General features: G+C 36.4%; 2 protein-coding genes across 5 annotated transcripts; one reads left to right on the top strand and one right to left on the bottom strand.

The window, feature by feature from the left end:
• The first annotated feature begins 3,245 nt into the window (after positions 1 to 3,245).
• Sms (spermine synthase) lies at positions 3,246 to 11,090 on the top strand. 4 transcript variants are annotated; one of them, XM_019841911.2, is made up of 8 exons: positions 3,246 to 3,556; positions 4,156 to 4,442; positions 4,862 to 4,970; positions 7,411 to 7,533; positions 7,601 to 7,755; positions 7,856 to 7,945; positions 8,146 to 8,337; positions 8,489 to 11,090. In XM_019841911.2, exons 2-8 carry the CDS (start codon positions 4,161 to 4,163, stop codon positions 8,633 to 8,635), a joined length of 1,098 nt encoding a protein of 365 aa, XP_019697470.1. In that variant the 5' UTR covers positions 3,246 to 3,556; positions 4,156 to 4,160; the 3' UTR covers positions 8,636 to 11,090. The 4 variants fall into 4 exon arrangements, with proteins under 4 accessions (XP_019697470.1, XP_011141160.1, XP_011141159.1 ...); XM_011142858.3 differs by having other exon boundaries at positions 4,859 to 4,970; XM_011142857.3 differs by lacking the exon at positions 4,862 to 4,970 and adding an exon at positions 6,522 to 6,633 and having other exon boundaries at positions 3,249 to 3,556.
• Positions 10,915 to 13,546, bottom strand: LOC105184219 (uncharacterized). Its single transcript, XM_011142855.3, has 3 exons — positions 13,529 to 13,546; positions 13,032 to 13,253; positions 10,915 to 12,186 (listed from the first exon to the last, which is right to left on the bottom strand). The coding sequence occupies exons 2-3, from the start codon at positions 13,131 to 13,133 to the stop codon at positions 11,320 to 11,322; spliced, it is 969 nt and encodes a 322-aa protein (XP_011141157.1). The 5' UTR covers positions 13,134 to 13,253; positions 13,529 to 13,546; the 3' UTR covers positions 10,915 to 11,319.
• Positions 13,547 to 13,851: the final 305 nt, after the last annotated feature.

Genomic DNA, 13,851 nt, shown 5'->3' with positions numbered 1-13,851 from the left:
GCGTATATTGATAACCGCGATCGCGATATTCAAAGGCACGCGAGCGAGGATACCTCAAGCTCGGCGTGCGCTGGCGCAATTTCTGCGCGCATTATACGCTATTCGAGACAATAGGGATCGTGATGAATGGACAATATTGCCAAATAATTCTACAGCCTGTTTTGAAAATAAAATAAAAGTAGCCAACGGTATCGGCATTTATGCGTATGAATATATTTTACACGGACAATTAAATATCGTCAAATAATTGTCGTTAAATAATTCTGCGGCCCGCTTGAAAAATGAAAATAAAGCAACTGATGACAGTATCGCGTTTATAGATATGAATATTTCTTATTCAGATAACTGAACATCAAAAGAGAATCATTCGGTATTTAAAATCTCGCATGTAATGCAGGCTCATCGATGAAGTAATCTCCTGATTGTTTCGAACAATGTATTTTATTCAACGTCACAAACATACACATGCAAGAATCTATTTGCAATTTGCATTGACTCGAACGATATTTTATTTAGTTCCACATCCGTTATGCGCAATTTTGTTTCTTTTTCATTTTGTATTTACTCACCGAAACGACTTGCAGTCAGAGCCGGCCACATTCCGCTTCAACTCTGTAACAAAAAATTCACATTTACTTATCAAATTTGACCAACGAGTGCGGGCGAGTAAAAGAGTAGTTTACCCTCTGCGATCATAATTCAAGTCGAGCCGAAAATTATATCCCAGCTCTAGATCGCCAAGGGTCAAACAGAGAACTATAGTAAACTTGTAAACTTACTTTCGAGCCGACTCTGCTTGGCCTGAACCAAATCCTCCGGTATGGCATCCGCATTGCCGGATTGTTGTTGCTTTCCGTAACAACTGAAACAGAAAAGTAGTTTCCCCAGTTGATAATCTGCGGTAGAGAGAAAATATCTTTGATCAAGGCGAATCGAAAATATGGAAATATTTTGATATGGGATTTTTATCTTTATATTTTTGTTCCAACACTGAAAATTTAAATGAGACTTGAAGCTTTCAAGAGAGCTGATGAGGAACAAGTTGCAAAGGCAAAGATTGCAAAGGGTTGAACATAGATGTGTAGGAAACTTGTAAACTTTACCTTCCGGCCGACCCTGCTCTGCCCGAACCAAATCCTCCGGTGCGGCATCTGCATCCGCCGGACTTGCTTTCCGCATTATCTGGAACAAAAATTTAGCGTTCCTGATTGGTAAGCTGTGGTAGAGAGAGAATGTTTGGTCGGGATGAATGCAGAATATTCGCTACGGTTTTCTTTTCTTCATTGACATTGAAAGTCTAGATAGGATTTGGAGCTCTTGAAAGAGCTGACGAAAAAAAATGACAACAAGAAGCAGAGACAACAGTTCTGTGCTCTCGAAAATACCCTTTTTCGAATGGACACTTAATTTTGGATCCCGTAACGAAAGTAAACAGACTTGAAAGAAGCGCTGACCGAAAACAAAAAAGGTCGCAATCTAAGAAGCGGTATGACGTTGAATATTCTACATAAGACCTGTACACTCACACAGTTGGGAATTATTAAGAATGTTTGATTGAGAACATAAATTAGAGATCCGCGTTCATAGACCGTTATCCGTCTCTGGATATCTCTTACAATACAACAACGCAATAAATAGATAGACAGACAGAGATTGACGAGAGTAATTGCAGATTCATAAAGTCATGATTACTAGTCGGATGATGACGGATCGTGAATGCCGAGCGCGAAATTCCAACTTCTTATTCCCGGAAAATTCGTCAAACGTCCGCTCTCATTATCGGAGACCTCCCGCATAATAAATGATTCCACATACCTGGAAACGTGACGTATCACTGCCGGCGTTCTGCTTCCCGGCCGCTGGAGTCCTTCGGATTTCACTCACTCACGCTTCTAATGCCGATAATCGCGATTTGCCCGTACGGTTAATCAACGCGACGTCGACGCGATGCCGATTGAGTATCTCGAGGACCGACGAGATACAGTTCTTTCAATTATAGAAGACAGAAGTGACGAGCGCGTCGAGCACGGTTGCTGCTGATGGAATGAGGTCGAGCACACGAGGTGCGCGACTATTAATACGAAGAGCAAAAAGTGTCGTCGCTCGCGAGCCGATCAACACAATCGGCGCGATGTAAACATTGCGGGCCTCGGCAGCGATTGAAACAAGAGAGACTTGCCCTTGGACGTCTCTTCTTTTCTCGAAGGTTCCGGAACGACGAGGGGAAAGCGAGGAGGCCTTTCAACTGTACGCGACATTGATTTAATATTTATTGATTACTGAAAATAAAGAAAATTACTCTGTCGAAGCAACGGACATTTGTTAGCTTTATGTTAATTAAAGAAGAATGTGTACGATTAGAAAATGTGTTAGCAACTAATTGTACAGAGTGTCAAAGTTGTGACGCCGTTTTCGAAGAATAATTAAAAGTCATGATAGCGTTAAAGAGTGAAATCTCATCCTATGCGAATTTTGTCTCGTTCTTATTAAATGTTAGATTATCCTCTGCGGACAATAACTCTTCTACTTTTCATCTAATATTCAATGATGATAAATAACATTTAATTGCATTCGTTTGGCTTTTTTTATTTCGAAAATAAAAAAATATATACCAGGGTGAGATTTCACCCATAACAACATCAACGTAATTTTCTTTGACGCTTTTTTTAAAAGTTCAGGTATTTCGTCGACTCGCGGGATATTTATAATCGGAGTCTCGTCGCGTTAATTAACATGTGCTCCTTCGAGCGGATCGAATGCTCACCGACGGACATTGTCAGTGCCACGTACGAATGTTCGGAGCGGACGGGATGCTGAATTGAGAAGCAGGACGAAGGGAATGGGACGCGGGCAACGATACATCATGCGTCTCCAGACGTGTCAAATTGTTTATTATACAGGAGACTTTTATACGGCAACATGTATTCGAAGATTTAATATTTAATACGTACTTTTATTTTTCCTGCTCCTTCCCTTTCCCCCCTCCCGCTCTTTTTAGACCTCCGGACATAGTCTGGCATAAAGATGGCAACTGTGGTTGCAGCATGGACATAAACCGCCTGAAAGTGAATGTAGCACGGGCTTCCACATGCAGATTTTACCACCGAGACCTGAAAGTGGGTGTAGCATCGTAATTCCCCTCTCAAAATGGATGCAGATGGCGTCCTTTCCCAGTGCGGAAAGTCGGTGTTGCAGAAAATGCTGTGTTGGCCGCTTTCAGGTTTCTCTCTGCTTAAAGACGGCATTTTAAAACGACTATTCGGCGAAAAAAAATTTAATTTGAACAGGTGCTGCAGTCGATTTAACCAATCACAGTCGAATGTGAAGAAAATAACCGACTGCGATTAGTTAAATTACCATTGTAGATCGGAATTTATCATCTATGGTTATTTCGAGCTACAGCTTCATACTCCAGCCATGATATTCCTCAGAGGACACTAGCGCACAGCACAAAATTTTTCTGAAATTGTGAATCCCATAAGACCAACGGTCTTTGTTAATATCTCGTCGGTGCTTGAGTTCTGATCGTATGATAAATATTATTGCATAATTACAAGTGAGTATAAACAAACGGATGATCGCCGGTTTGTCAATCATATATCAATTTTTTACCTAACCGATCAATTAATTATTGTTATTCCCTTTGCGACAGTAATTACGTAATATTTTTCGAAGAATTATGTAATGTTTTCTCTCCTCTCTCTGGTATAACCGTTATCAAGCACGTTTCACTATCGTGATTTTCTTAACTGTAACATGCTACTGTAGCAATTTTGAATTCTACTTATGATACCATTGATATGTGAGATAAGACCCGGTTCAGATCGTTAATTTATTTTGTTTAATTTATTTTCTAATAAACGCAAAGATCATTATCGCATGCCATGCGCCCAAATCTAAACTTAGCAAAATTTTACCGGTTCGGCATCTACATGTAAGCGTTACGTCTCCCATTGAAACGTTTACGACATAATACACAAAGAATATGTAACAAGAAAGAATGTAGATTTCACATTAGGAGGATATGAGCCTGTGCATCTTTGTGATAAGATAAGATATATGCAAAGCATAAAGATAAAACACATCTTGATAACACCTGCAATATAACTCATATATTCTATGTTAACAAAAGAGTGAACATATCAATACTTGCAGAAACTATGGTGGCCCATACAGTACTTCTGGACTTTACAGTATCTGGTAGCATGATTGCTGATGTAGAGAAGCGATCAAATTTAAAATCAGCAATTTCCAATGTATTGGCGGAACATTTTACTGGTCTTAAGCCATTAACAGAATCCAATATTGATGGCAGTTTGCTTGTTTTATACACTGGACCCAGAGGTAGTCTGATCACTGTCAGAGGATACACAGAAGGTCTGATTACCTTAAACATCGAGTATTACAAACAGGATGACGAGGAAGCACTCTTGACTTTTGAGGTAGGATGCTCCATGTTTGTAGAAAATCTGCTAAGCGATAAAAAATATTCATTTCTTTGTCTTTTTTTTTGCAACAATCAAAACCAGACACCAACGAAAAGCTTGACATGTTCTCTTAGGCTGAAATTCCATAATTATTAAAATCCCTTTAGGAAAATATAAAGAGAAAAGATAGGAAGCAAATTGTAGGAATTTCTCTATAAATTAGAGAGAAAGACATAGGAAACACAGATTCCTACTTAGAAATTCATAATAATAAACTTGAACAATTATTATTGAACAAATCGATTTGTTGCGGAACAAAATAAGTCAACTCAAACTAAATTGAAAGCTAAATTAAAAACGCGAAATAATAGAATATAGGCATTTTTTATAACGGAAACGAGAAATATGGCATAACTGACAGAACGTTGTAGCAGTGGCGATACTTGGAAGCTGATGTTGCCATGGCTTTGAACAGCCAGCGCAGCAAACGTTTACCACCAGTAAGACGAGGAACCATATATGACCTCTATCTGACGCTATCAGGTAGAAAATGCTTTCCCTCAATTAGATTTTGTTCCTCGTTTACTTCTCCTAACACATATCTACATATATTTACATACTTGTAGATTTATATCGTGGAATATTTGGCATAGAATTACAAACGCTATTGACTGTCACTAATAGATATTTAGGGTAGGCCGCTTGCCAGGAATGCTGACTTAATTTTCTCCCAGCACTGTTACGTTTTCAGTCCAGACTTTCTATCCAGCACTCGATTTGTTCATAAAAAGATTTTAACTATTTATTTAAATACATAATATTCTCGAGCATATATATATTTATATATATATATATATTTCTATGTCTACAACTGTTCTCTTGCCTTTTCTGGCTGTACGAGTAAAAGTTTTTAAGAATATTACTTGTCATGTTTTATTGTCAGAGATGCTCATTTGAGGGATAGCTTCAATACTGAAAGGCAATAAAAACAGATTATTACAAACATATAAGCAACTTTTCTAAATCATTAAAAATGTGCAAAATGGGCTAAAATGTCTAACATTTTTTGACAATGTTTAAGGCTCTTTGATAACGGTTCAATATGTTGTTCATACATATTTTCCTAAAAACTGCATCTAGCTTTGAGTTCCATTGCGCTTGTCACAATTTATTATGATCACGGAGCCTTTTTATTTTCTACACTTACAATCGTGAAGCAATTTGAGAGACTTTATTTCCACTGTGTGCTCGTCTTTATCGTCTTTCTCGATTTTATATTCATAAACCATCAAATGCCGAGATCATTGGATTCTTAGATTTATATTGTCTTCAGGTCGTTACACTTTTAGTCGTACGGCTCAATAATAGCGTCACACACATACACATTTTTCTTATACATATACATATAGACATATATATATAATAAAAGTGACATTTATAATAGTATGTTAAATTCGTCTTGAAGTCCTCTATAGTATTATGTAAAAAAGATTACACGGTGCCATTAAAAAGATCCAAGCTGACCTTGATTTTTTTATGAAGAAAACTTTCTAATTTTCTTATTACAAGTTGTAGCCTGCATGAAGCAGATGAGCGTTCGTTCAACTTACGTACAACTTTTTCTTTAAATCATCGGAAGTATAAAAAAATCATGCGGATAGTTACTGAACACACATACACACACAATTGCCTTTTTTTATCGTTATTGTATAATTACGTTTTACCGCTTGTTACGGTATCATTTTGTTGGACGAAAATAAGCCCTTGCCATATATCATGGCTTGCCAGATCTCGACACCTTTTTTTAGCTTCCTTAACAGCAAGGAGCGTAGCGATTCCGTTTTACAAGATAGTGCCTTTGTTCTGTTCATTCGTTGGTTCGGCTTGATGATGATGATAATGGTGATGATGATGATGATGATAATGATGATGATAATGATGATGATCTATGATCAATGATATAAATATAATAACGGATGATAATAATGATGGACGATGACGATGATCATAATGATGATGATGATAAATGATAATCATGATGATGACGGCGATGACAATGACGATGATCATGATGATGATGGCCGGTCGTGGTAGTTGGCAAAAGAATTGGAGACGGCGTTGCAGGCAGCGGCAACCGCTACACGGTCGCACACACTTACCCCGATTAAACGCGGTGGACCCTTTGAGAGATACTATCCTACCGCCGGTGAGTTTTTATTTATAATTATGTTTACGGACCAGGCCAAAACGTGGCCGTACTTACGAGACAAACTGCTTGTACTTAAGGGACTCGGTCGAAAAAAAAAAATCCATAGTATTATACATCGATTCTCTTAAATATTTGTAATTGTAAATGTCCTCACGCCTCGCTCTTGTTCTTTACGAAAAGAAGTCAGATACGAAAAGAGAAAAGAAACGTAAAGAAGAAAAACATATGTTGCGCGGACAAGCAGCGTTTTAGAAATGTTTGAACATTTGAGGCGTTTAAGATCAAAACTCATCAAGCCACACACACCATTTAAGATTGATTTCGAAATGTATAATTTCATATTTGAAGCTTGTAAAGTTTAGGCTTGGCGATTTCTGATTCTAGACACCTCTTTCTCGCCAGTAATATCCACACGAGAATCAGTGCTCGGCTCGGTTCAAGTCTGGAACGTCCATCGTGTCTCTTCGCGTTAAACCCGAAGACATCGTGTGTCTTGTTCTTGCATGACGAAACACTCAGTTTTCAAATAGCATCTCTCTCAATACCTTCACATTTTTTTCCGTCTGGTTATGATGCTAACGTTCCCATGCGTGTTTATGAGCTTTGCCTTGCGACACCTCCCTGTTTTTTCTTTTTTTTTTTTCTTTTTTTTTTCGTTATGATTATGATTATTATTCTTATTCGCAATGTTCTCTATGTATCGAAGCATGCTTTAAGTTAATGTTATCACGGATCGATGACAAGTATTGCCAATAAAGATTGCCCTTATTCAAGACGAACGGCTGCTGGAGTATGACATCGATAAGCTCGTGTTCGAGGCTAGGTCGCCATACCAAAAGGTACAAATCGTGCACTCCAAGTCACTGGGCAATTTGCTGGTGTTGGACGAGCTACAGAGTAAGCCGCATTACGTTCTGATTTCTCCCACCAATTCATAATTTACCGGAGATACATCTTTTCACAGATATGTCCGAGGCGGATCTCATATACACAGAAACGCTGATGCAACGCGGCAAAGAGAACTATGCCGGCAAGGAGATAGTCATACTCGGCGGTGGTGACGGCGGCTTGTTGTGGGAATTGCTGAAGGAAAAGCCGAAGTTCATCACGATGCTCGAAGTGAGTAAACCGATGAATAACATGCTGTAAAATTTTTAAAATTTTTAAATTTTCTAAAACTAGACAATGTAATATGTCCGTTTCTTTTGTCTCTTTGCAGATCGATGACATCGTCATGAAAGCTTGTAGTCAGCATATGCGAACCATATGTGGTGATTGCCTGGACAAAAGAAAGGGCGATAATTATGAGGTAAGGCTTACTTTGGAATCTTCGAACAATGACTTAAATTTCTGATTCTGATTCAAATGGTTCTCTTTATTTTTTTTTTCTTTCATAAATTTCGGAAACTTGATCTGAATTTTTAAGTTACAGAATGAAAGAGTTCGTGATATGATAATTCTCGCAAATTCTCGAAATCTTAAGCTGATAAATACGTTGATACTTTACAGATAATAGTCGGCGATTGCGTGAAAGCATTGGCACATATGATCGAAGAAGGCCGCCAGTTCGATTATGTCTTCGGCGACTTGACGGATATTCCTATTAGCACAACGCCACATGGTGATGCCTGGGACTTCATTAGACTAATTCTCAATTCCTCCATGAAAGTATTGAAACCCACTGGCAAATATATGACGCACGTAAGTATCTTCATTTTCAAGTGTCATGCAATTTTAAGTGCTTTTAACTCAACTGCAAGCAATATGTAAGACGATTAACCAGTACTTGGAAATTTTATAATTCATATAAATTCATATATAAAAATTCTTGACATATTTTGTTTAAATATAGGGAAACGGTGCGTCCTGTCCAGAGTCCTTGAAAATGTACGAAGAAGTCCTGTCGCAATTGTGCGTGCCCGTGACATTCACGAAGGATCGTGCCTTCGTCCCATCCTTCTTCGAGGACTGGATTTTCTACCAAGTCTCACCGAAATGATGGAGTAAAAGATATTCAGGCAGAACCTGGAGTGCCATGCCAAAGCAGCCTCCTCACAGTCTACTACCCCTCTTATGACCCAAACTATTTCCTAGTTTAGCTTTGTTAATTAACGAAATTAGTTCCTGAGCGAGGCGAATCAAACTATCATATGAATCCAATTTATTTTAAAACACAATTAAGTAATCCGCGTGCGTTTCCTCTCGTTATATCTTATATTTTTGAAAGAATCTGTTTTTATGATTGAACCGATGAATGAAAACGACAGTGTTGGAGGATAAGTCCAAAGTGATGAGCACTGACAATATAGAAGTATGGTGTTATGTATAATAAAAGCTGTTTTGGCATAAGTAAACTTTTTCTTTCACTTGCAAGACTAAAAAAAAATAATTTCTCGTGACAAATATAACTTGAATTCAGTAACTCAAATGGAATACTGACGGCATAATGATTATTTACAAAAAAGCGTTTTTATTACGTACAAATAGGTATTTCTACTGTAGATGAAAAAATATTTTTTCTCAATAATGTGAAAGTATATTTAGTGTCACTAAGTAATAAACGTTTTAATGCTTATCAGCACAAAGATTATGAAATTCGTAGTTGATTATCCTACTTATAAAGGTAGGATTAATTTTACAATAATTAATATGAATTGATGTTAATGTGAATTATATAATTATTTCTATCCAAATTTTATCTATTAGATACGCGACTAGCGTATCTAATAGATCACTTTCTATGTTTCTTAAATTACTATAGAACTCGACTTCCTCCATCGCTATCTCGATATCACGAATATCATATTGTATGCAAAATGTATCTTATAACAATTACATTGTTTCAAATAATCGTTGCATAAAGTACAATAAGGTACTATATTTTTCGTTTTTTTCTTTGGAAGTTTTAAACGAAAAATTTAGTATTTCAAGATATATTCCTTTTTACTTGACTACTAAAGAGTGAGTAGTTTTTATTGTTAATTCTTATTAATTCTTTATCAGAACTTCTGAATTGTTTATTATACGGACTGTTTATAGTTTTTCAATCATTTTACATTTAGAATTGTTCTCGTTTTGTCTTAAAAAATTAACAGCAATAATATACCCGTGATGTTACTTGGCATGTTACAGCCGATCTATTTGTCTACGCTAGCTCGTGTATCGAAATATCTATGCGATGTGTATGTATATGTGCATGTGTATATATATATATATATATAATATATATACGTCGCATGTACTATACATATACTTTGTATTGTAAGGCTCGATGTAAGAACAGTGAGAGTTTTGTCAGGATAAATTATTTTTCTAGCAAACGATTCTTTTCTCTGATTTGAACAATCACGATGAAGTGATCGACAAATAAAGATACATACGTACAACTCGATTGACCCTAAACAGTATAAAATATTTGCGTACATATCGGTATACTAAATTTATATACAAATTGTAGCGAAATCTCAATATTATTCTAATAGATTCGTCATGTTGATAAAAATGAAAACTTAATGTTATTGTTCGAAGGAAATCGTTAAAAGCGAAACTTGAAAGAATCGTGCACTTCGCTGTGTCAATATCAAAGCTCATGCGTCGTACTTATACGGTTTAGGGTTAAGAGGAAATCAACAAAACAAATAAATCTCGTATGCAGATATGAATAAATTGAAATAACGATCGAAATAACGAAAAATATTTATCCACTCATCTTTTAACTTCTTGCGCAATTTTACAAACGGTATTAATTTATTAAATATCTTCTCACAGTATTAAAAAGCGATATACAAAAAAAACGTTTTTAACGTAATCTGTTTAAAGCAGGTGTGAGATAGTAAAACGTACAAACAAAACCTAAATCGCTCCTGTCTAATATGGGTAATTAATGGAGCTTTGATAATATATCCTTGATAACTGAGCACTCTCAATAAATCAATCGATTATAATATTAATCGATAAATATATGCATACGCACAATCTAATCATATATAGTGCAGAGAAAAGTCGAAATTGCGATGTGACAATGAATAAGATTGTTCAATTATTTACAACAATGTACAATCGTCAATTTTATTCCTCAGAAAAAAAAGACCTGTCATATTATCGTGCTTTTGTCTGCTGTCAAGATTGGTAAAACGTTGTATCATATGTTAAATTCCACCACTCAGCTAACAATGATCAATTGCAGAGGACAGCAGGCATTATAAACTGAAAACTTATAATTACGATACAATAAATACGCGATTTTTTAGTAGAGAATAAACAGTCTTATAAATTGTATAATTCGGACATTTTAAGCAACACTTTTTCGAAAGGGCACTAATCGACTTGTTCGATATTTCGTGAACGACGAACACATTTCTTGTATAAAACAAAGAATACCATGATGGGTGCATCTGTCGCCGAAATACTGAAGTTTATCGCAATCGATGTGCACAATAAATTTTTTTCTTGTACTCCCTCTCTCCCTTTTTTCTCTTTCTCTCACTTTGTCGTGATCAATCTTTTCTTGCGTTTTTCTTTGATTACGAAAAGGAATATCGCATCATTCGGTCGACTTTACGTAAAAGTCGTATAAATTAAAAATATTCAGTATGTGTAAGTCTAAGGTAGATCAGCCTTCTCGGTTTCACTTTCCATGGCTTTGGAAACTTTGGCCCCCAATCAAAACGCCGGCGAATGCTATTACAGCTCATTGCAGAGCTTTGCGTTGGATATCTCCGAAAACTGTCCGATTTCGTGAATCGCGGGTTCTATTTCAGTCTCCGCGAGAATCTGTCGTAGCCATTGTTGCACCTGCATTGGATGTTCATGGTCCTTCTCCCGCTCTTTCGGATATTCGATAATCACTTCGCCGTCATCCTGACTCGTGACTTCTTTATCGATTTCTTGCAAATCGTCTTCTGTTGTTTCATTTGCCAAATCTTGCAGCTCACACAAATCTGAGGATATTTCAAAAGATCGTATATTCCGCGGATATGCCCTGTCGAAGGCGTGCAAGCCGTCCAAGGACACGTGTGTTAAGCCGAGTTTACGTTTTATGATCAAAAACGGTGAGCATTCTGACAAGGATACGGTGTCGTTGAGATGCAATAACGCGTTGTTTTTCACATTTCGTGCGTCTCGCAGATGATTCTCGATTAGAAAAGTGGGTGAAAAGCTCGAGATACGTAAAGTTTTGTAATCAGACACGAAGTCTTTGCAACGCGGAAGCCTCAAGTGATCTTGCATCTTTTGGCATGTGATCGACTTGTCGAAACTGACGTGATCCTTGTTAGCATCCTGATAGTCTGCGACTTTGTACGGCTCCACGTCTTTCACTGTAATACCATTTACTCCGTGTATCTCGATATTACCAAACCGACGTATTTGCTCTTCCAGCTCATTTTTATCATTCAAGACTGCTATCGAAGATGGCAGAAAGTCCAGCGATGTTTCTACCAGTGAGAGTTGTTGTCTGTGAATAGCTTCTGCCTGACGCAGCAATTGTTTTTCTCTGGACTGTAGAGTCTCTGTTAGCTCCTTGAAGCAGCTTTTAATCTCTGCCTGAATCTAAGAATTATATTCCTTTATTGTGGTTTTATATCATAAATATGAAAAGGATTTCACAATAGTACGGTATTCTCAAAAACCTCGCTATTGGTTGTAAACATTATCAATAATTCAAAAATTTATTCATCTTACTATTTGCACATATTTCTTTGTTAGTTATATATTATATAAAGCAACATCGTTAATTTGTCAAAAATAAGAGTCACCTATAATGACAATATATTTAACTTCTTACTAAAAATTTCTTTTATATATAATGAATTGCGCACCATATTCATTTGCTTCAATTTTAATTTAAAAATAAAGTTTACTTTCTATAGTTGTTACATCTTATATAATGATAATTGTTCTTATACGATAAAAGTGGCTTTTATAACAAAAAAAGGAATTAGACATACAAGATGTGCATAATTATATATGTTACAGTATATACTGGGAGAGTCATTCTTAAACCATGATTTATTCAATATTCTAGAAAATAGATTCCCACAAGTATATAACGATACAATTTTCTAGGATTTTTTATAAATAAGACTACAGAAGCTAAATTGATTATCTCTGCTCTTTATCCATTTCTTAATTTCAATAACGAAGCTCATGAATAATGTGCAATGTTTAACTTTTCAAAACAATAGGAATTTACAGAAAAGAGAATTTAGTTTTTGAGAAATTTAATTTTTAACCTTGCTGCAAATCATATGTAAGTTTGGAAATCGTAGTAACATTGACAACGCTCAATATACAGCGAAAAACAATCAACTTAACATAACTAACATGGAAGTAAACTCAGGTGAGCTTACCTACGCGAAATAGTAACTTTGAGAATAATGACAAATGTGCGATACCTGAGCGGTTCTCTCCTCCAACGACTTCCGCTTGTTCGCTATCAATTTTATTCGTGACTGATTGTCTTCATCGTCAACCGGTTGATTCTGCTTGCCTATCATGTTTGCTCCTTCTATGCCAGTTTAATAACATCAGTAACAGCTCAACGGCAGCAACGTTTATTCGGCCATTGAAGTTGCACCTGGTTGCACCGAGCAATCTGCGCGACGTCGATTGGCACGCTCCACGATAATAGAGATCACGATGAAGTGAATTATTAAAATAATTATTGATAATTGTAGAATACAACTAGTAAGGATTCGCGATATTTAGACATGTAAAATAAACAATTATAATACGTTGTTAGACATATTTTAATCACGGCACCAATAGGTAAAAATATCTGGTTCAGTGTATAATAAAGTATTAATTTTATAATTTTTCCCAAGGTTAGAAGATTAGTATGCAATGGATTTTTTCATATATATTTGAAATATTGGTCGTTTTTTTATTTTACCATAAACACACACACACACATGGACTAAACATTTTAATGTAACCGATTGCGTCAAGAAGTGGATATGGCTGATGAGTATTTGTCCATTTCTTCAGAGGGCGCATCGAGAAGAGCTCTTAGAAAATCTACAAGTTTGTCTGGAACTCAGGTCTGGTCTACAATACGTGTCGTAAGTTGTAAGCCGTAAGAATTGGCGAATCACAGTCGATTATTACAAAAATAATCGGCTATAATTGGTCAGTTCTTACGGCTTACAGCTTACAACACGTATTGTAGACAAGGCCGCAATTGGAGAAAATTGCATACTGAAGATTCGAACTTGA

This window comes from Harpegnathos saltator, unplaced genomic scaffold, assembly GCF_003227715.2.
Source record: "Harpegnathos saltator strain DR-91 unplaced genomic scaffold, Hsal_v8.6 scaffold772, whole genome shotgun sequence".
In the NCBI taxonomy this organism is placed as follows: domain Eukaryota; kingdom Metazoa; phylum Arthropoda; class Insecta; order Hymenoptera; family Formicidae; genus Harpegnathos; species Harpegnathos saltator.
The sequence above is the reverse complement of the archived record's forward strand: the minus strand, read 5'-3'. Positions and strand labels throughout refer to the sequence as shown.